We start from the raw sequence: 19,978 nt of genomic DNA on the forward strand, positions 1-19,978 counted from the left end.
GTACAAACTAGGAGGATCGTGTTAAAAAAAAAAGATTAGTTGCAACAGGGTCATTTTGTGTTCATTCAGGGCCTTGATCTTAAAAGTGCTCAGTTAAAAAGTATCTGTTTACTCACCATGTGTGGGCATTTTTATGAACTTGAACCGTGGGCCTATACCTCCTATAAGGTAGGTTTCGTGACATCATATCCACAGAACCCAGCAGCTCCAAAATGCTAACATACTGGAAAGTCAGAAATAATTAAGTAACTCTAAGTTTTGAAGAAGTTGCTTCTGTTATCACAGTACAACTTATTATGTGCAATTTTTGATGATGATTGAATCTCTCTACTTCCTTTTTTCTCCCTCTATCATCTTAAAATACCCTTTGTTTTATTAAAATTGAACAAAGGCAGGTATGTAAAAACATACACCCACCTGGGCTTTGTTAAGGTCAATGGCCACCTCCATGAGATTGACCATGAGGTCCACTTTAGGTGAGGAGAAATCCACATCTGATCTCGGATTCATGCGAAGTTTAGCATCAGCAGAGATGGGACAAAAAACTATGGACAAACAAAAAGTAAAAAATGTAAATATAAGATTAACAATATTATTTATGCTTTATAATGAGCTAAATGTAGCTTTTGTTTTTTTTTCAATTTAGTTTCTAACTATTCTCACAGTGCAAGACAAGAAATACACAGACACTCACTAAAATCATGGCGGAAATGAAGGGAGTTGTGGACGTCCATGCTTCTTTTGAGACAGAGCTGGAAAAAGACAAGATTGTAGGTTTACTTAATGCATTTCTTAATACCAATTTGAATAATGCTGTGACAGTATGTAAACAGATCTACAAGCGCAACATCCTGTCAATTATCATTCTAATAATTTTATCATATTTCTTATGTGACAAGGACGAGACCATTATAAATAAAAATCAACTATTAATCTTTCAAACATTGTTCAATGTGTTAACCTCTAAAGCCATTTTCTGATATCTAATTGGGAAAAATATAATGACAAAGACTTTAAATATCATCTTTACAGTGATTAAAGCCATGGAAATGCTGAGGTACCAATCAGTGAAAACCATTTAATGATGACAGGCCTTTTTCCTACAATAAGGAGTTTGTGTTCTCTGTTTCGAGCTGTTTGACATGAGAGAAAACAACAATTAGAAGGCAACTCACCAAGGCTTCATCTGCATTTTCATTGGAGAAGAGTACGGAGTTCACATTCCAGTAGGCAAACAAATTGTCTAACTGAACCAACTGAGAGGAAAGAAACCACAAGGCAACATGAGTTGTGTGTGGACTCAGCACAGTGCATACAATACAATTTCTTAAATCTGCCAAGGGCACGAACTGTCAATAGGGGGTAGAAATTAAAGTAAAATAAACATGAACATTTTGAGTTTAACTTCATTATAAGAGAAAAAAAGAAAAAAAAAACGGTAAAAATTAACGTATAAAAAAATTATCTAGTATCACATAGAATCTTGCTGTTGAAAATATGAATGCACAGGTGGTAACGCTGAATTATTACTTGCAACATTTTTTACCTTGAAAAACAGTCTTGCATTCTCATCCAACAGACTAGGATTCCAGTTTGCATCGGCAGTCTAAGGTCAAACAAATGGTGAGGAGATTTTAGTTGACTTTGATACAAACAGTTTTCTGAATGCAGTGAAGCACATAACCTGAAATTGCATTACCTGAAGACTGAGGTTTTCAAGTGACACTCCAAATGACAAAGGACAGCTTGGATTGGTGACCTTTGGAAAATAAATAGGAAGGACATGTATTTAGATAGTTTTACACAAAGCACATATAATTGTTTTGGTGTTATCGTGTTGATAGAAATATAAAATAGGTCACAAGTTATTTGGTGTTTTTTGTGTATACGCTCTAAGGCAATACTTACGTCATCTTCATAGCGAATGTGGATGTTTGAGATCTTGACTTGTACATTTTTGATGACCTGGGTAACAAGCTTTTCCACAAATGTATCCTGCTTCTCAAGCGCAGGGTTTTCTATCAAATAGACATAAAAAATATGAGAGCGTATTTTATTCCACCTACTTTCATGATGTTGTATCTCATGGACAATGCTTTCAAAATAAATATCTATAATTAAGGACACTATAGATCACTGTAAGTGGTGACAAGACAAGAACAGTTACAATAACTGGTCTTGTGACTGCATGCCGATTTCTATTTAGACTCTAAACAAACGATCTTCAAAAATTTTCCCTAGACTTTAGTAAGGACATTTACAAGTGGCTCAAATAATTGAGCAGAGCCACTAATGGCCCTTTACCACAGCACAGTTCAAGCATGACTTGACTTGCTTCTCTTTGTGTTTCCATTAGGGACAGTGCCTCGTTTGTGTATGCTAACACACCAGCATTAAATCTCATAAAATATATAAAATGATGGATACAATTTTTTAATAACGATACAAACATTTTTAAGGCCATGTTGCCTAACCTTGCTCAGCAGCTCTCAGCTTTGTCTCCTCAATACGCTGTAACTCCCTCTGCCGCGCCTCCTGAAACTGCCTCTCCTCCTTCTCTGCATCATATTTTATACCTAGAAAAAAAAGTCAGGTGCATCAAACGATTAATATTCTGTACATGCAGGACAACAATAAATACTGTGATGGTCTTGTCTGTGTAGGCTGACAAGTACTTTTTCTGGTTAAATGCATGGAGCAAAAATATCAATACAATTTACTCTTTTGACATTGGACACATAAATCCAATGATAATCTTAACTCTTAAAAACAATCCTGTTAGATGCTGTTTTTCAAGCACTGCTTAGGTCAAAAAACAGTCAGCAATAACATTTACCAATTACAAAGGTCACCAATCCAAGCTGTCCTTTGGCAATAAATAATCACACAGTTATAAAAGTACAATAAATAGTTTTAATCTTACTTGCTGTTGGGACTATGAGTAAATAGACACCATCCAGTGTGGCCTCCACTGACTGCGTGTAGAGATTCTTCCAAGGAATCTTCAACTCCAGTCGTCCTATGATAAATAAACCCAACATAATTATATGTTCCTCTGTTACAAAGACAAGGGTTCAGGTTGGGTGGGGACTACATTCTTACCTATGTGTCCAGCTTTGACTTTAAAGGGGATGTCAAGCTGACTCTACAGAGAATGAACAATATATTATAGCCATGCACATCAGTTCAAGTACTTTTACAGACATAGTGGTTTGTTTGCAACTTACCAATGCATTTTCTTTAATTTCAAGATTTGTGAGGATAGCGTCACCTGTGGTGGAAGACTCGATGTTTATTTTAATGCTATGTACAACAGGATCAGAAAAATACATTGCGATATGTGACATGCAATACAGAGCATCTATAGATGCGCCGCTGACCTTTGACCATTGACTAACAACAACGCCTCTATCTGGGAAACGCCTGAGGTCATTCTTAAACAGGTCGGTCAAAGCTAAAAGCCCCGGGAGACGCAATAAATCAATGTCATACATGACATAAAAATGAAAGACAAAAACTTAAGTGTCCTAATGCAGACTCAATATATGAGAAGGGCTAATAATATGTGAGGACAGCTGTGCTACAAGTCGGTGGCTGCTTTCTTCCTGGCCGTGGGTCGTAGAGTAGGAGTGAGCACTCGGGGCTGTCAGGACAGCGGTGAGTAATATCCGGGTGTGCCTTTCAACTACTGTGGTTTATTATTTTGAAAGTCGAGTGCCGAGTGCAACAGCTTTCCAGTGGTTCACGACCATTGTCAAAATTCAAGAATATTCACAAGTAGAAGCCGTGTAGCCAGAAGCCGGACAAATATTAGCTGTTTCGTGCAAACTGACGCTGACAGCTGAAGCAGCCTCCTCCGCGAGCATTGCGGCTAACGTCTACGTTAGCATTAGGGTGCTAGGTCGGGGAGAAAGCTAACGCGCCGATAGCAGACATGAGTTGCGTTTACCTCCCCATATTCCGAGCTTGAGCTGTGAACTGTCAAGGTTGACCACGTAGTCCCCTAAAAACCTGTTGAGGACATCTACCACGACGCTTTCGAAGACCATATTGGCGTTGCCCTCATCTGTGTGTCACCATGTTTACATTCTAAGTACCATAAGGTGAGTCTCGCTCTCCTTACGTCAGCTTACGTCCTGCGAGAGGCGGTGCCGTGACGTCACGGCAACGCTTTTAAAAACACCAGCACGGGTTTCACAGAAAGTTTGTATTTTTTAATTCAATGTATTCAAAATTCACTTTAAACGAATTCGCTTTTAAAAGTCGCGATGTTCTTCCTTTCTTTAAATCAGGAAATTTGTTATTACTGCGATCAACATAGTAGAGAGACGATCGTTTTCCAATATGTATTCATTTACTCCTCCTGTATTTAAAAGTTAGTATTTCCCTCATAGTTACCGGTACTATTTATTACTTAACTACATTATCACTTTGCGAATTACTGTAAGAATTCCATTGCATTGTCTCAGTCACCACGTTCTTGCAACGTTAATGACAATATAATATCTTGAATCTTGAATCTAATCAGATGTTCCTTTTCCTGTTTTGTCAGTGCAGGAGATGAGATACTGCTTGTCTGCATTTCCTCAGAGTGCATGTTGATATAAGTACATGCAAATCATTTGTTTAGCTTTTCTGGTGCACATATGTGTAAGTCTTCTGCAATAATATACTGTGTCTATATGCTCAAGCATGTCTTATTTACACACAGCACGTTTTCTTAATGTTGTAAGGGGCAGCATGAGAATGTTTTTTTCAAGGACTAAATTGTCAACAAATTGTTGATAGAGCAAAATAACAGCATCGAAAGAAAAAAAGGGGGGGCGTTACTTCAGTTAATTCCTGCCATTTTTTTGTATTTCCACTCAGAGAAAGCCTCAGAGAGATTATTCCTCTTATTCTTAACTGGAACCCTCAATATTTAGTGGCGTTGCTCCTATCTCTGGCTTATTGAAAGTGGCTGCAATAGGAAATGTTCTCCAAGTGTGACATGTTTTATCCTGATAAGGATTATTTTGTTAATTTGTTCTTTTTTTTTTAATCTTATTTACCTGTCTGCAAAATTGTGACATCATAGAAAGTATGCTCCCCCTGTATGATGTCACAGTTCCCCTTTTTCACAGGAGTTCATCTCACTGCATCTGTAAAATCTGATTGAGAGCGAGGACCTTTGGAAGCAAATAATGATCTAAAAGGTGTGTGGCATCTCAAGATGTAGAACCAACTTCTTCCAACAGACGGTGTTTGAATCATGCATACATTTTCAACAGACAATACTTTTCAACCTGTTAGCTTTGGCAGCATCACAGTTTGGAGTTTCATTGTGCACATGCAGTGTGTGAAGTCTTCAACATTGGATGTTTACTAAGATTAGTAGATAGTCAGATAGGAGATCATGTTAATGTGTGTATTTTGGAACTGCTTGTGGGTGGTAACGTGATATCTGTTCATTGGCAGTTTTGGGCTGTATTTTGATATTTGTTATTGTCTTATATGAAGTAGTATGGGTTCAGCACATTTGTCTATTTTGCAACCATTCATGTGTGTTATAAGAGTTTGTTATTTTTCTCCTGGTAAGGTTGCACATGCAAGACTTCATGTTTGGCAGATCCTTGTGAAGCCATGTATGGGTTTTATATTTTTTTACCATAAATAGTTTGTAATGTCAACGTACTCGATGAATCTATGCATTTGTGTTGCACATCAAATACAGTACATGCATATGCACTTAATAATTTATTAATAACTTAGGCAGACCATGACAACATGAATACATAACACTTTGGACTTGCAATTTACATTGGCATCTTTACATGTTGATTAAAAATGAATGAACTAAAAAGGCACTGGCCTTCATGCAATAATAACAATACAAATTCATATCCCCCCCCCAAAAATGAAAACTTCAGTATTTGTCCTGTAGTTAAATAAGATTCCAACTCATTTACCTAACTCTAAATTTATCTTGAATATCAGAATCATAATTCAAGGATCCAAGGATTTATTATTAAAATGATAGTATAATATATATTATTATCTTTGTGCAATCCTACTGAAAGATGGACAAATGAGCAGACATGAGGGTTTAAAAAAGCGAGCTTAATGAAGCCAACACAAACACTGTAAATTAAATATACTTTAGCAACCCCGGTATAGAAGCCCCAGGCTGTTGAGCTGTCACTCTCCAGCCCTTCGCTTATCACTGGACTGCAGGTTTGTCCTATAGGATGCAGTCCGGTGATTGGTGGCGAGAGGCAGGGGGAGCGGGAAGATTCGAGAATGTAGACTGAGTGATGTGGGGCACGGAGTCTAGTATGGTATTATCAAGAGAAGTCGTTGGTAATAAAGCAATGATATCGTGAGTGAAAGCCTCGTTGCAGACGTCTTCCCTGAAGCGTTACAAAAGTGTAGGTTTGACAAAAGTTACAGGAATCATACAATTTTTATTTTTGTTATGAATACTGGAAGACTTAAACAAGAGCTACAAAATTGAACATGTGGTTACATTTTACACACAAAATTTTGCATGACAACTATGACAACTTCCATCCCATGTTTTTTTTTTTTTTTAAATTAGATTTTTTTTTCTTAATTTTTAAGAGAGAGCAACTGACACAATGGTTTAGTGATAATTCCAATCACGGTACCCCTCCTAAGGGTTCCAGGGGCAGCTTTATCAACCACCTTCAACCTCAGCTGGAGCTCGAGCAGATCCCCAGAACTTAGCTCTGTGAAGAAGAAATCCTCATTAAACACGGGGCTGTGGCAGTTCCTGATGGTGGCACTTTCCTGTTGCTGTTGCTTCCCTGGCGTCAGACACACACTTACGGAACAGTTCGGCGTTCTTTTGGCACCGTCGCTGTATACGCCCTCCACAGACACCAAGCGAATTCTCAACGTAGAGAGGCAAGAGGACGCGTTTGTGGGGAACGACGTCCTTTCGGCAGAGAGACGAATTTTACCGTGACCCTGTAAGGGCAGAACGTGCTCCCGCTGCAATCTCTCCTGACACTGCAAAACATCTAGTGGAAAAAGGACGGGTGGGGCGAGGGTGAGTGAGTTTCCCTTAAATCTCGGAGGACTACTTGGAGGAGCCGTTACAGTAAAGGCATCCTTCTTCAGTCTCCCTTTTGCCTCTCTCTTATCACTTAGAGAAGAGCAGGATGTTGCTTCTTTAAGATGGCAGCTGCCTGAAGGAATGGAGCGAGGGTTTTTAGTGCTATATGGGGAACTGAGAGGAGAGCAGTCACTGGAGTAAGAGGTTTCACTTATGACTTTGCAGGAAAATAATGGAAGAATCACAGATAGAGGTGAGGTGTTCTTGGGCTGGTTCGTCTTCTTTGCAAGCCTGGGGGGTGTAGCAGGTATGCTTCTGTCAAACAAGTAAGTGGGACACTGTGAGTGGAACAATGACTCCTTTCTTCGAGTATTGGGACTCTCAAATATCCCAGCCAGGCCGTAACCTTCTGCAGAGAAAGGCAAGGGTTTCTTTGCAGCCAGCGCTCGCTGATCATTCTTTGTTTTCACATCATTTGTCTTGTCTTGTTTAGTGTCTGAGGGAATGTTGCTCCTGGGGACCTGGTCATGACTTTGTAGGTTGGTTGACTCCATTTCCAGCATGGGATTTCTCTTGCAGAGTCGTGGGGGCAGACAGAATTCTGGGATTTTGTCTGGCGTGAGGATGTTGGTGTGTAGTTTGGCCTTGGAAGACAGGAAAAGGTCCTCCTGACTGGTCCCCATGTAGCGTCGCAGCTCTGTGGGAACACCTACTATGTTCTCCTTTATCTTCTCCAAAACCCACATGGTTCTCTCCTGATTAGTTGACTTGATCTGACTGTCACGAACCCTAATGTTTTATTTATGACAAGAATGAAGATTCGGAGAATGTAATCCACAATGCATGAAACACATGAAAATTTTCAACTTTAAAAAGAAGATAAAATGCACTTCAAATAGTATAATGATGAAAGTTTTTAGGCTCACCTGCTCGAGTCCTGATGAGTCCAGCTTTGAGGAAAGATCTGAGTCTGTGCGATGGGTGACTGAATTTAAAGGTGAGTGAGCGGAACTGCATCACTGGTCTGCCACCCCCGCGTGCGTCAGAGAACAGGCTCCACACAGAAGTTCACACACAAGAACACACAGAATAGACACTGAGTGTCGCGTAATTCAAAGTCATTTGGAGACTGGATGGTTGGTAATCACAAGCGCATTGATGTGCACTCAGTTGGACAGCGAGCATGGGAAGTAAGCTTTCCAGTAAAAGGAAACCAACTCAACACATGCCCTTGTTTGGTTACCCATGAAATATACGAGATCCAAGTATAATCAAATTTTAACATTCAGTAGACAAATAATAAATAATATTCAAATACGTATAAATTATACTTGAAAGTGGTAAGATTTCATTTTTCAATCTGTGATACAGAATCCACACATCTTACATATACAAACCTCAAGTGCAGTTACCTGATTTGTGAAATGTCATTCTGCCGGAAATGGTTTTTCATTAAACTCCCTGTTTCTATGAGAGTTGATACTTGGGATAATCTGAATGAGGAGAGATTTGACCTATTTCAAAAGCGACTAAACGAACAGATCAATCGCTACCTCAAATACCCACTGACCTTTGAACAGCAGGCCGTCCAGACACGCACATGACTGGTCTGTTGTGTTCACTGCGCCTCTGAGTCACTGTCAACCCCTATCTAGATTTGGATCCAATTCAGAGTCATCATTCAAATAGATATTGGAGAACATGTAATCCCTATATAACTGTGTTTCATATAATTTAGAAATGTTAATACTTGTGACTTTTAGAGCTTTGCTTCAGTCCATAAAGACTAAGTGTAAAGCACATTTAATTCACAAAATCACACAAATGAATGAATGACTCTTACAACCATGTAACAAGATTCAACAACTGATTATTTCAGTGTAACCCGAAGCTGGACATTCGGTGGATGAAGTAAAGACTTTGTATCTTGCGTTTGCGTCCACTTGTTTTTCTAAGGAAAATCCTGTTACATTTGAATTATGGTATGTTTCCTAAAGCCTCTCTCTTTATGGTGCATCTTCTCCAAGCCCTGATTTTATTGGTAAGTCTATTTGATAGCGAATCCGATAATTGATGTATTTTTATTTTCAGTTAGTGGAGCAGTCCCCAATTTAAGAGCCCTTTTTGCTTATCCTGTTCCATTTGCCACCAGAGGGCAGACATGGTTTAGGTTTAGTGATATTTCCCATCCACTGTTCCATTGATTATTGCAAGGCTTCAAACAATTTTCATTCTAGCTTCACTGCACCCTCTGTCACGGAAATCTTTTATTGGATTTGTCGTCACGATCTCTGAGTTTGATTTTCTATTTTTATTAAATGATGCATACACATTGCAAAACAAACAAATGGATATAACCTTGTTTGTTTAATGAGTGATATGCAAGACTACTGCTGAAGGCAAATGATCATTTTATAAACAGATATATTTTAGGAGAGTGAATTCAAAGAGACAAAAGTAAAGTTATCTTACTTGGTTATAGGTTTTTCTGATTTGTAAATATTTTATTTTACAGCATTGGTAAAACAACTAATGTATGCTGAAGAAAGGAGCTTCCAGAAATGACCAAACAGAAAACGTGGAAGTTTTTTTTCTTCATTGTTGCTTTTTTAATGGTTTACTTTTTGGACTCACTATAAGGATTTGACATGAGAATTAGTGTAATAATAGGGAAGATGCAGTTTCATCAACAGTGTTCACCCGGTTTCCCTTAATAACCTTGCTTCATTTTATTTTTGTGATTTTTTTTTTTAGAACTGAAATAGACTGATATATTTAGAGCCTTGTCCTGTGGCTCACCTCCCTCTTCAATACAACCAATTCTCATAGCAGCCAAATCACTGGTTGCCGAACTGATTCGCCTGTCCTGTTCACACTCAACACCAAGATCCTTGAACTCCCTCACTAGGCAGTCCATTTAAATACGGAGGCGGATTTTATGCATTTTCTATGATTATTTTTCATTCCATTGGTCCAGAATGGAGTGTTAAGTGGACAAAGACACAACTCACTGTGCAACACACAGTGGAGGTTTACTGAAAGTTTTGGGAAAAGGTGCACTAATGAGAGCATATTTCAAAATGTTTCCTCCCACATCTTTGTTTTATCCTTTAACAACAATAGTAAACTCTTTTAATCCAAGATTATTAAGTGTATCTTGGTAAATGCTATCTCTGTATCTGAGCCTGCTTTTGTACATTTTTGCAGTGTGTGTGTGTGTGTGCGTGTGTGTGTGTGTGTGTGTGTGTGTGTGTGTGTGACAGTATGAAGATGAAGATGATGAATACATTCAAGGGGGAGTCAGGGGCCCCTGGAGCACTATGGGGTCAGGAGGCTTTTTGTGGTAGTGAAGGCTGACTTTATTACGCTAATAAAAACTCAGTGCTTTTTGTAATGATGAGATAAATGATTGGAAGTCAGAAGAGCACCTTGGATTTGACGGCTGTAATTAACGCTAATGAGAGACAAGTACATTGTTGCCAAACACTCAACTACTGTCAAGTACTTTAGTATGAAAGCCCGTTTTCTCCTGACTGTACATTTTTAAAATAATGTTTAATTTTTCTTAGTGGATTTATTCAGGTTACTCCATTAGAGCTTTAGGGATTGTGGACAAAATAATTTACAATATATCAGTACTGCAGTCGCTAAAATGGCCAAAGTCTATGCAATCTCTTCGCTGTTTTCTTGTGATCCCTCATTGACGACACGCCGCGCTGCCTTTTGTCACATCACCAAAGAAATGAATTCATTTCAGTATATTTGTCAATTATTTTACTTTTTTTTTTGAACACGTATTTAGAGCAGCAAGTAAAGACTTGCTTACTTTGCGGCTTTCACTGGTCCATGCATATAATGAGCCGACAACCTTTGGTTCTTTTAGATCTATAATCCAAAACTAAAGGGGAAACAAAGTTCGGACGGCTTTGTCTCAGTGAGGTCTGGAACTTTAACTTACAGCCTTACTTTCAGTTCGGATGAACTTAAAATTCAGACATGGAACAATGGCTGTTTATTATGTCATTGCTAAAGGCAAAGACCTTTGAAATCTATGTGATCTTATTCGATCTCAGGATCAAATATTTATTTTAAACGTGCATTTGAAATTTAAAAGAATGTATTTGTTTCAGGTGGTGCAGAAGGTAGTGCCTCACAGTGCGAAGGACCCTGGTTTGAATTCGACAAGGGGACGCGTTTGCATGTTCTCCCTGTGTTCTCGACGGTTTCCTCCCACAGTCCAAAAACAGGCTGGAAAAAAATGTGGAAAAACCGCCCCGAATGAGTGAGTGAGTAAATGGTTGTCTGTCTCTGGATGTGTTCCTGCGATTGACTGGCGACCAGTCCAGGCTGTACCCCGTCTCTTGCCCGATTCCAGTATCCCCCGCGACCCTGACTGCATAATAAGCAAAGGATGGATGAATGAATTAATCAAACCAACTGATAAAACCCCATCTCTTCAAAGTGAAGAATCGGGAAAAAAGTTTTACGGTAAAACTGTCGCAACGCAATTATTTGTTAGTTTCATTGGAATACTTTCTGATTCTTCACCTTGTGCTCATATCGAATATATGTAGCTTTGGGAAAGTAATGGGGAGGGATTGGAAGGAATAAAGTAGTTGATGGCCACTGGAGGCATCTATAGAGAATATTAAGGGCAAATCAACTCTAAGCACACAGAATTATTGTTTCCTCTTTTTCTTAGCCAAACAAGGCGGGCCAAGATATAATGTTTTGACTGACCAAGTTACAAGTTGTCTCTGTACCACTGCCAATGATTATCTTTTGACATTGTCTTATGTAATTTGAAATTCCAAGTGCAAACTGAAAACAGGGGGGGAAGTATTGCCAATGCACTTTGTTAATTTCCACTTCACTTTAATCGCTATTATTGAAGAGTCAAATGGGTGTATATGGCTTCACTCTCTTGTATCGCACTTAACCTCCTGTAAAAATTGCAGAAGTTTTTTGGCCGCAGAACTTATCCGTCTTAACTCCTCAAAGAAAGTAAGAAAGTGGGAACATTAGAGAGGAGAAACAGTGGGAATGGAGCCAACACTGCTGAACCACTGACCTGTTTTGGATTGATGATTAAATGTAATAATGGTTAATAAGGTGTAATAATTTGGACCAATAAAGATAGATGGCAGACTGAAAATGATATGAGCTTGTTCCAGAGGACCTTACCGTGAGGACGGACAAGAGACAATACACTTCAGCCGCGGGGGGCAGATAAAAGTTCACCCTCGATCAGTGAATCATGCTCTAACTATTAAGGAGAAAGAGGGACAGAGGAAAAGAGAGATTGGATAGAAGCATATTGGAGAGAGGAAACTGCCGGAGATGAGGTGAAAAAGCAATCCCGCTTGCAAGTGATAAAACTGAAAGATTGATTCGACTTACAGAGACAATAACGGCGATCAAAAAGATGCTTAAAAGGTTGGGCGTGAGCAAAAAAAAAAACAAAACGGACATTTAGAAAAAAACACCGTAAAGGAGGAGTCACGGTATTGTGTGGTCATGTAGAGCGAATCTAGTCACACCTTCCCTCCCTATGCCTCCTCTTTTTGTACGAAGCCCTTTGCCAATATGCTAACACGCCATAGCTGACATATTCATTGACCGTTGCCGGCACGTGCCAGCCGAGTGTCCTCTTACCCGACTGTTAAGAACCACGGCAGTGAAAATGACGAGACCACCATTACCGAGATGATAACAGATGTAGCCGTATGCCAGCTGCCCGCCCGCAATGAATCACAGCACAAGTGCAATTATAAGTTAGTACTTGAAACAGAACTGCCGCCTGAGGAACTGTGCATATACCGTTCAGAGGTATATTGTCATATACATAGGCTAATTTTGAGATGAGATGAGATGAGAACAACTTTATTTATCCCGAAGGAAATCGTTGTGCCAGAGTTTCAAGCAAAAACATAACAGTAATAGATAATAGTAGGAAGGAGGGAGAATAAGAAATACAATAGAATAAAAATTGTCAAGGTTAAGGCTATCAACTGTTTTAAGGTCTTAAGTACAAAGATCAATTGTATTAATTGTAGATTTTACACGGGTGAGATTCACCTGCCACGACTCAAATTCCAATTCAATCCTGCATCGGTTCAGGCTCATGTAAGACAATCAATCCAACCAAACAGCTCATTTCAGCTTTATTAACTGACGTTTTTGTTAAGTTCATGTATAAAAGCTTTACTAAACTTTAAGTCTTGTTCTTTTGTATCCACTTGGCTTATAGTATGATGCACCCACTACCCATCCCCTGGACCAGCGGTCGGGGGAACCTATGGCTCGCGAGCCATATACGGCTCTTCTGGTGACGGCATATGGCTACCAGACAATTTTGAGTTGAAAAAGAAAAAATCAACTTGGAACCGATTTTTAAAATACTTGTGATATTTCTTCATAATACTGTGTCATTTGAAGATAAATTTCACGAGTCACCCGTCGGTCGGGTTGGGAGCCATTGGCTTCCGAGGACATCCGGGTCATTGTAAAGGTGAAGAAATTAATTTTATCAGATTGCCGACTAGTTTATCCGCGTCAACCCTCATAACGGAAAAGATGGCGAAAAGAAAAAAAGACGATGATTGTCGTGCATTGCAGGCTGCGTTGATAGAAGAATTTGCATTTGGATCTGCGGTATGTCTAATATGCTATGATAAACGGTCACATATAAAGCGGCACTTCGAACAAATCCATGCAGCGCCAGAGGTCGCATTAAGAGTAAGACATATTTAACTTATTATACGCTAAAAATACCGTATGGCTCTCGATGAAATATATTTAGAAATATTTGGCTTTTATGGCTCTCCCGGTCAAAAAGGTTCCCAACCCCTGCCCTGGCCCAAACTGGATCTTGAGTTCTGGGACATTGGATTTCTTTTATTTGAAATCCCTCTCACACGGTTTTAGCATTTACCTTATAGAGTTCAGACTTGATGTCCTTGGTCCATGTGCCTGTCTGGCTTTGGGTCTTTGAGTTCCCCCCTCCTGTCCAAACCCATGCAGCGGATTTAAGGCTCTAAATTTAAGGTCGTGCATCTCGATGTGGCCTTGAGAGTGACTGTCAACCGGTCCGGGGGGGGTTTCCCGCCTCTTGCCCCGATGTCATGCATTAGCTCCAGCCCCCCTCCCACTCTCTGTGCAGTATAAGCTGTATAGATAATGAATGAATGAACGGAATGGAAATTAGTCTTCAATAATGAGGAGATATGACATTCGTTTGACTTCTTTTTGTTTTCATAAAATTAAAACACACAGACTGGCTTCTTTAATTTAACTTCACACGGCTCCAATGATATTTCCCGCTATTATAAGCCGTGACCGAACAGGGAGTCTTTGTATGACAATTATATATTTAAAGAAATTAGCCCAAATTTTCTGTCATTTCACCGCACTGGTAGATTGAATAAAAAAAAGAAGATGAAAAAGAAATGACTGCGGGTAACCAAGAATAATGCCTTTTTAAGGCTGTGCGTGAATTTGCGTGCGCGTGTCCCCATGTGACTTTCTTTAAGATAACCAATCATTAAAAGTATGAGTGTTTTCGGTGAATAAGCCCTTTAAATTGGGCCGTGACACTTAAGACATGGTTTTAAGATGAACTTGAAGAAAAAGGAACAGGTACTAATTTTATCAATGTCCTCAAAACCCGCACAAAAGTGTACGGATTCCCGCGTTTGTGTGTGTGTGTAAGTGCTTAAGTTAGTGCAAACGATACATCAGATCAATAAATTAAGCTGCTCATTATGATGGCCTGCTCTTGGTGGTCATTAAAAAAACGCATGTAGAATTTGCCACCCTGGCCCTTATGAATTGTGGGTAATTACCACTAATGTATCATTGTCTATTCAAGACTATAACGTTTCGTTTCTGAGGGCTGACAGTAAATCACCTCTGACCCAAATGTTTTATTCATCGTAAGACCCTTATTAGTCATCTTAAACTCAGATTTCACATAATGAAAAGTTTATCCATTGATTAAGAGTTTTTCCCCGTGTACGTGTCCTTTTTACAGTAACCAACCCAGTCCAGACATCATGCTCTAACCTGACATTAATTCTATAGATTTTACCCCGGCCAGTAATCGTCAGCGTTTTCACTGTTATTCTTAAATGTATACTTTGATTTGTTTGGAAAGTCTTAATTAAGCAAAGAAACATTGAATTTCACACAGTTTTCAGGTTTCAGTCCGTTGATAAAGGGTGAGTCAGTTGAAGCTGAGACACGGCTGCAGGTGTCCTTTAATCGAAGTTATCACAGATTTAACGTGACTCAACAGCAAACAATTGTTTTTATGAAGAGATTACCACATGCACTCCTTATTGCATAAAATACTATGCATGAGGGTTGTGAATTTTTAGAAAATATATATGTATATCTGGAGGAAGTAGCTATTGAGGTCAATATAAAAGCAAAAAAATGGTTTGTTTGTTTAAAGAAACTGATTTTATCTCAAACTTCATATGTTATAATCAGATGACTTCTTTTGCAAAGATGAAAAACAATGAAACAATTCTTATTTGATTGTTTTTTATTGTCTTTTTTTCCCCAATTGTCACTTTAATCGAATGGAAAGAAATAAGCAGACCTAAGCCCTCGTTGCAGCCCTCTGACTGTCAACCAACACACACACACACACAATGACAGTTTTAAAGAATAAGTATTTGAAATTGTAGTTGGAAAATGCCACGTATCCGCTGACAGCGACAATTGCTTTGAAAGAAGCAGTTGTGTGTTCCCTCGATTCAACTGCACCTGTTTTCCCCTCAGCGTAAATTCATGTGCAATTTTGGTGGCATCATGTGACAACAGGATTTCAGGGCCGTTGAACTCCAGTGTTGAAGACCGAGGATCATGGAGAGTAATAATGGCCGCATTATTACTCCTCTTATTGTCTCTTAATTAGTGGCATTTAATTATACACTAATGTAGTGAGGACTATTAAAGACACAGAGGCCTGCTGATCAGGGAATTAAGTCTCCGCACCCTCACACACACACACACACACACACACACACACACACATACACACATGCTTTTGCTTTGCTATGGAAAAAAAGAGTATTGTTCCCTTTAAATAGGAATTAAGACGCCCTGCGGGGAAAGTGTGAGCGAGAATTTCAACAGGGTTCGGAAAAGCTCCAGACGGAAGGAACTCACCTTTGAAAAAAATGTTAAATGGAATTAAACACAGTGCAGGGGTCCAAACTGTATTTCACATAGAATGTAATAAGGACTGCATTGGAAATTAATTTGCAAAACACAAAAGATATAGTAGAAAAAATATGAATAGGGGAGAAGATAAGAGCAGTCAGTCTTGTATTCTGCTCATTAGCAATAACACCTAAATGGGTTTTAATTTTTCTCCCCCACCCTCTCCCCCTCCGGCGCATCTCAATCGTTTGTTCAGAGGCTGGTGTGACAATGCTGTCGGCTTTCAGAGCCTTTGGGATGCTAAACAGGGGACGGGGAGGCTGAATATAAGTCATTTTTGGTGGGACGGACCGGCGCCGCTTTGTGTTGCAGAAGAGGAGAAGCTTCAAAGCTACGTTTAAACAGAGCAAACAAAAGGGGGGGAAAACTTGATACAATCACCCATGTCTGCTTTTGAAGTGGAGAAGCTGCATCCCAGACTGTCAGTCGCTCATATCCATCTTGTGGGCATCAGACAGCCCTGACCTGGACGGCCCGTGCAGCTCCTGCAGGCCCCTCCTGGCTGTTCACTCCTGTCACACTGCCCTGGATCTCACGCAGCACCGTGGAAGATCAGTGGATCTGAATGTAATCACAACTAAAACCCAGCTTTCATCTTAGTGAGGAGGTAAAAATAGCCATTTGCTTTTTAAAGCACTTTTTTATATCTCAAAATGACTTGCATTTTTGTAAATGAATTGTGGCGACGAGGATGTGCGATCTCTTGTACCCTCCTGTGGACCCCCCTTTCTTCTTGAAATAGGATCAAATATATACTCAGGTTACATTTTGTTTCTCACACACAAACACTTTCTGATAATATCATGCAATTAATCATTTACACTGTCAAGTTCTTCTTGTAAATGTAGTTTGTTTTTTAAGGAATTATGGGGTGAAAAGATTACAGGGATATTAATTTTAAAAAGCATTTCTAATTTTCCACAGTCCATCCATTAATTGAATAAAAATAAAACAACTGTATAACCTTATAAAAGTGCACTCCTCACGCTTTAAAATCCCTATTAAGCAGTGCTGAAGTTTAAACATGCAGAATATTGCCATCGGGAAATCCGATTGTCTTCCAGTGAACATTACCTTCAGGTAATTCCTTATTCGTGTGTGTGTGTGTGTGTGTGTGTGTGTGTGTGTGATGGAATTTTCTGTATTAATTCAAAAATAAATAAATGAAATAACTAATGCACCCAAAGAACGATTGGCTGTTAGTTCTTTATAAATATCTCCAGATAAATGGCGTCATAATACAAGCAGAATATTTTTTGATGCACTTAAACAGCAACATACAAACAGTGCAAAGGGAGAATTTCAAAACCCCAGGGCCCTGTTTAAACCCCGGATAGGTTACAATTAAAAAAAATGAAATAAAATAAAAATGCTAGAGCCAAATGAAAAAGCGCAGTAACGCACACACGGCTGCTGGTTTTGCATTCGGAATGAAGTCTAAAAAAAGCCCGCTCTCTTCCTCCTGGATCCGAACTGTCTTTGGGTTCTCCTCGATTGATTGTATTTCTGTCGGTGCTCACGTCGCTTTTTGTGCAAAATAAATAAGGATTTCAGTCAACAAGGGGTGCGGGAAATTATTTACACAAAGTTAACTCAACTCTCCCCAACAGGTGTCCTTTATTCCGTCTATAATATTTCCAATAATGTGTCATACTATGTGCAATTTTTTTTTTTAAGTGTGTGTGTGTGTGTGTTTAGGAGAGCAGGAGAGCCGGGTGCAGCGGGTTGCCCTTCCCCTCCAGCAGCGCGGGTTTCTCCATCCCCGCCGGCGCGCACAGCTGGCCGGTCAGCCCGGGCACGGCGCCCAGAGCCGGCGTGGGTTTGATGGGCACCGGCACGGCGGGGAGCGTCTGCGCGCCGGCGCCACCGTGATAGAGGCCCTTCGCGGACACGCCGAACGCCGCGTACTCGGACGGGGCCGCGGGTACCCCGACGTGGGGCCACACGGAGCCGACCACGCCGCCGAGCTGCGGGGGCACCGGGTAACCCAGGTGGTGCATGACGGAGGTGAGCGGCAGCCCGCTCGCCATCACGCCCTTGTAGTCCCGGCCGATGATGTTCTCGATGGCGAACGGGTGCTTGAACCCGCCGGGCTGCGCGCATCCGAGCCCCGGGTAGCCCGGGAAGGGAGGCAAGCGCGCCGCCGGGCCCGCTGCGTGCTCCTGGGCTATGGACGCCTTGCCTTGCGGGTGGTGGTGGTGGTGGTGATGGTGGTGGAAGTAGTGCATCATCGGGGAGCTCTTGCAGGCCATGTGCTCGGCGCGCAGCACCTTGAAACGCTTCCTCCGGCGCAGGAAGCTGCCGTTCTCGAACATGTCCCCGCAGTCCGGGTGCAGAGCCCAGAAGCTGCCCTTCCCCGGCTGGTCGGGCCGCCGGGGGATCTTGATGAAGCAGTCGTTGAAGGACAGGTTGTGGCGCAGGGAGTTCTGCCACCGCTGCGTGTTGTCCCGGTAGTACGGGAACCGGTCCATGATGAACTTGTAGATGTCGCTCAGGGGGAGCATCTTCTCAGCCGAGTTCTGGATCGCCATCGCGGTCAGCGAGATGTAGGAGTACGGGGGCTTCTGGTCGCTGTAGGAGTTCTTCCCGGGACGGGGCATGGCTGCCTGCGGTCTCCTCTCCGCGCGGGAAAGTGTCAAACAAATCAGCCTCTTTAGATCTAAACTTTATCTCTCTGATTTTTTCCTACTTGACCTTCTTATCGGTCTCCATCTGACACAACGGTCCCGCAGCGGGGAGCCATCTGATTCTCATACGGGGGTCCCTGAATGCGTAAATCCCAGAGAGGGTCTTGGTGGAGTGTGTGTGTGTGTGTGTGTGTGTGTAGGGGTGAGGAGGGCAAAAAAAAAAAGTTTCCACTCAGGACTTTGCGTGTCTTTCTGTCCGCAAAAATAGAATAAGGGTATCTTGGTTCCGCGTTGGGGGAAAAAAGTCCTGGTTCCGCGTGTAAAAAGTTTGTGCGTCCACCCGGCGCCTCCTCCGCCTTCACCTCTCCGCGTTTGTGTGGAGCGCCGTTTTTGTTGAGAGCCCCGCGGGTCGCTGCTTTATCACACACTTAGGGGATGTGTCAAGTGATGTGTGGGGTTCATGTGTGTGTGCGCGCACACATACGCGCGTAATAGAGCGAGAGGGAGTGAGAGAGCAACGATACGAACACCAAAAAAAAAGGAAAAATAAAGGATGGGTGGCGCGTTGCGTTCAAGGAACCAGCGCCTTCCTAATCTCCCGTCTGCCAATCAGAGCGCGCAGGAGGGATCAGCACAAACCGATGACTTTTCTCCTCCAAAATTCAACGGTAACTACAATTCCGAACTTGCTTAAATCCTTAAACCCTGACACCTGACCTCTTCTTTAGAGATGCATGTTTTCTGCATGTTCCCAAATGCCTCTAATTGATTTTTTTTTTTTTTTTTTTTTTTTTGTTTAATCAATGACGATTTCAAATTTCAACTGTACTTCCTGTTCCAAAAATTCAAAAAAGAAATAGAAGAAGCCACCTTAGGGAGAGGGTGTGAATTTAAAATGGCATTTTAGCTTTTTGTGAGTGTGTGTGTGTAATAAATAGTAACAAAACCTTATAATAACAACAAACCTCCCCTGAAAATGTTGCCTGACTGCACTTTCAGACTTAGCGCACAATAAATCATGTCTTTTTACGCACAATCATCAGCGTGCCACTTGGAGATGTGC

At 40.9% G+C, this 19,978-nt stretch overlaps 3 protein-coding genes across 8 annotated transcripts in view; all 3 read right to left on the reverse strand.

The window, feature by feature from the left end:
* vps13a (vacuolar protein sorting 13 homolog A) overlaps positions 1-4,127 on the reverse strand; it is a 33,135-nt gene extending 29,008 nt beyond the window's left edge. For all 6 annotated transcript variants that reach the window (XM_086173643.1, XM_086173641.1, XM_086173640.1 and 3 more), the window contains exons 1-12: positions 3,950-4,127; positions 3,228-3,271; positions 3,103-3,145; positions 2,924-3,019; positions 2,475-2,576; positions 1,909-2,018; positions 1,700-1,759; positions 1,547-1,606; positions 1,176-1,256; positions 695-752; positions 418-545; positions 117-223 (exon numbers count right to left, since the gene is read on the reverse strand). In XM_086173643.1, the coding sequence (XP_086029769.1) occupies positions 117-223; positions 418-545; positions 695-752; positions 1,176-1,256; positions 1,547-1,606; positions 1,700-1,759; positions 1,909-2,018; positions 2,475-2,576; positions 2,924-3,019; positions 3,103-3,145; positions 3,228-3,271; positions 3,950-4,049 (989 nt within the window). In that variant the 5' untranslated portion in view covers positions 4,050-4,127. The remainder of the gene's footprint in view (positions 1-116; positions 224-417; positions 546-694; positions 753-1,175; positions 1,257-1,546; positions 1,607-1,699; positions 1,760-1,908; positions 2,019-2,474; positions 2,577-2,923; positions 3,020-3,102; positions 3,146-3,227; positions 3,272-3,949) is intronic.
* A 2,461-nt stretch (positions 4,128-6,588) lies between these two features.
* LOC147218321 (C2 calcium-dependent domain-containing protein 4C) lies at positions 6,589-8,101 on the reverse strand. The gene is made up of 2 exons (XM_086174379.1): positions 7,984-8,101; positions 6,589-7,846 (listed from the first exon to the last, which is right to left on the reverse strand). Exon 2 carries the CDS (start codon positions 7,801-7,803, stop codon positions 6,589-6,591), a length of 1,215 nt encoding a protein of 404 aa, XP_086030505.1. The 5' UTR covers positions 7,804-7,846; positions 7,984-8,101.
* Positions 8,102-17,982: 9,881 nt separating this feature from the next.
* foxb2 (forkhead box B2) lies at positions 17,983-18,888 on the reverse strand. The gene has a single exon (XM_086174144.1). The coding sequence runs from the start codon at positions 18,886-18,888 to the stop codon at positions 17,983-17,985; it is 906 nt and encodes a 301-aa protein (XP_086030270.1).
* Between the last annotated feature and the right edge of the window lie 1,090 nt (positions 18,889-19,978).

Source organism: Fistularia commersonii, chromosome 26, assembly GCF_037954325.1.
Source record: "Fistularia commersonii isolate RoL2024-O1a breed Wild chromosome 26, RoL_Fcom_v1.0, whole genome shotgun sequence".
NCBI lineage: Eukaryota > Metazoa > Chordata > Actinopteri > Syngnathiformes > Fistulariidae > Fistularia > Fistularia commersonii.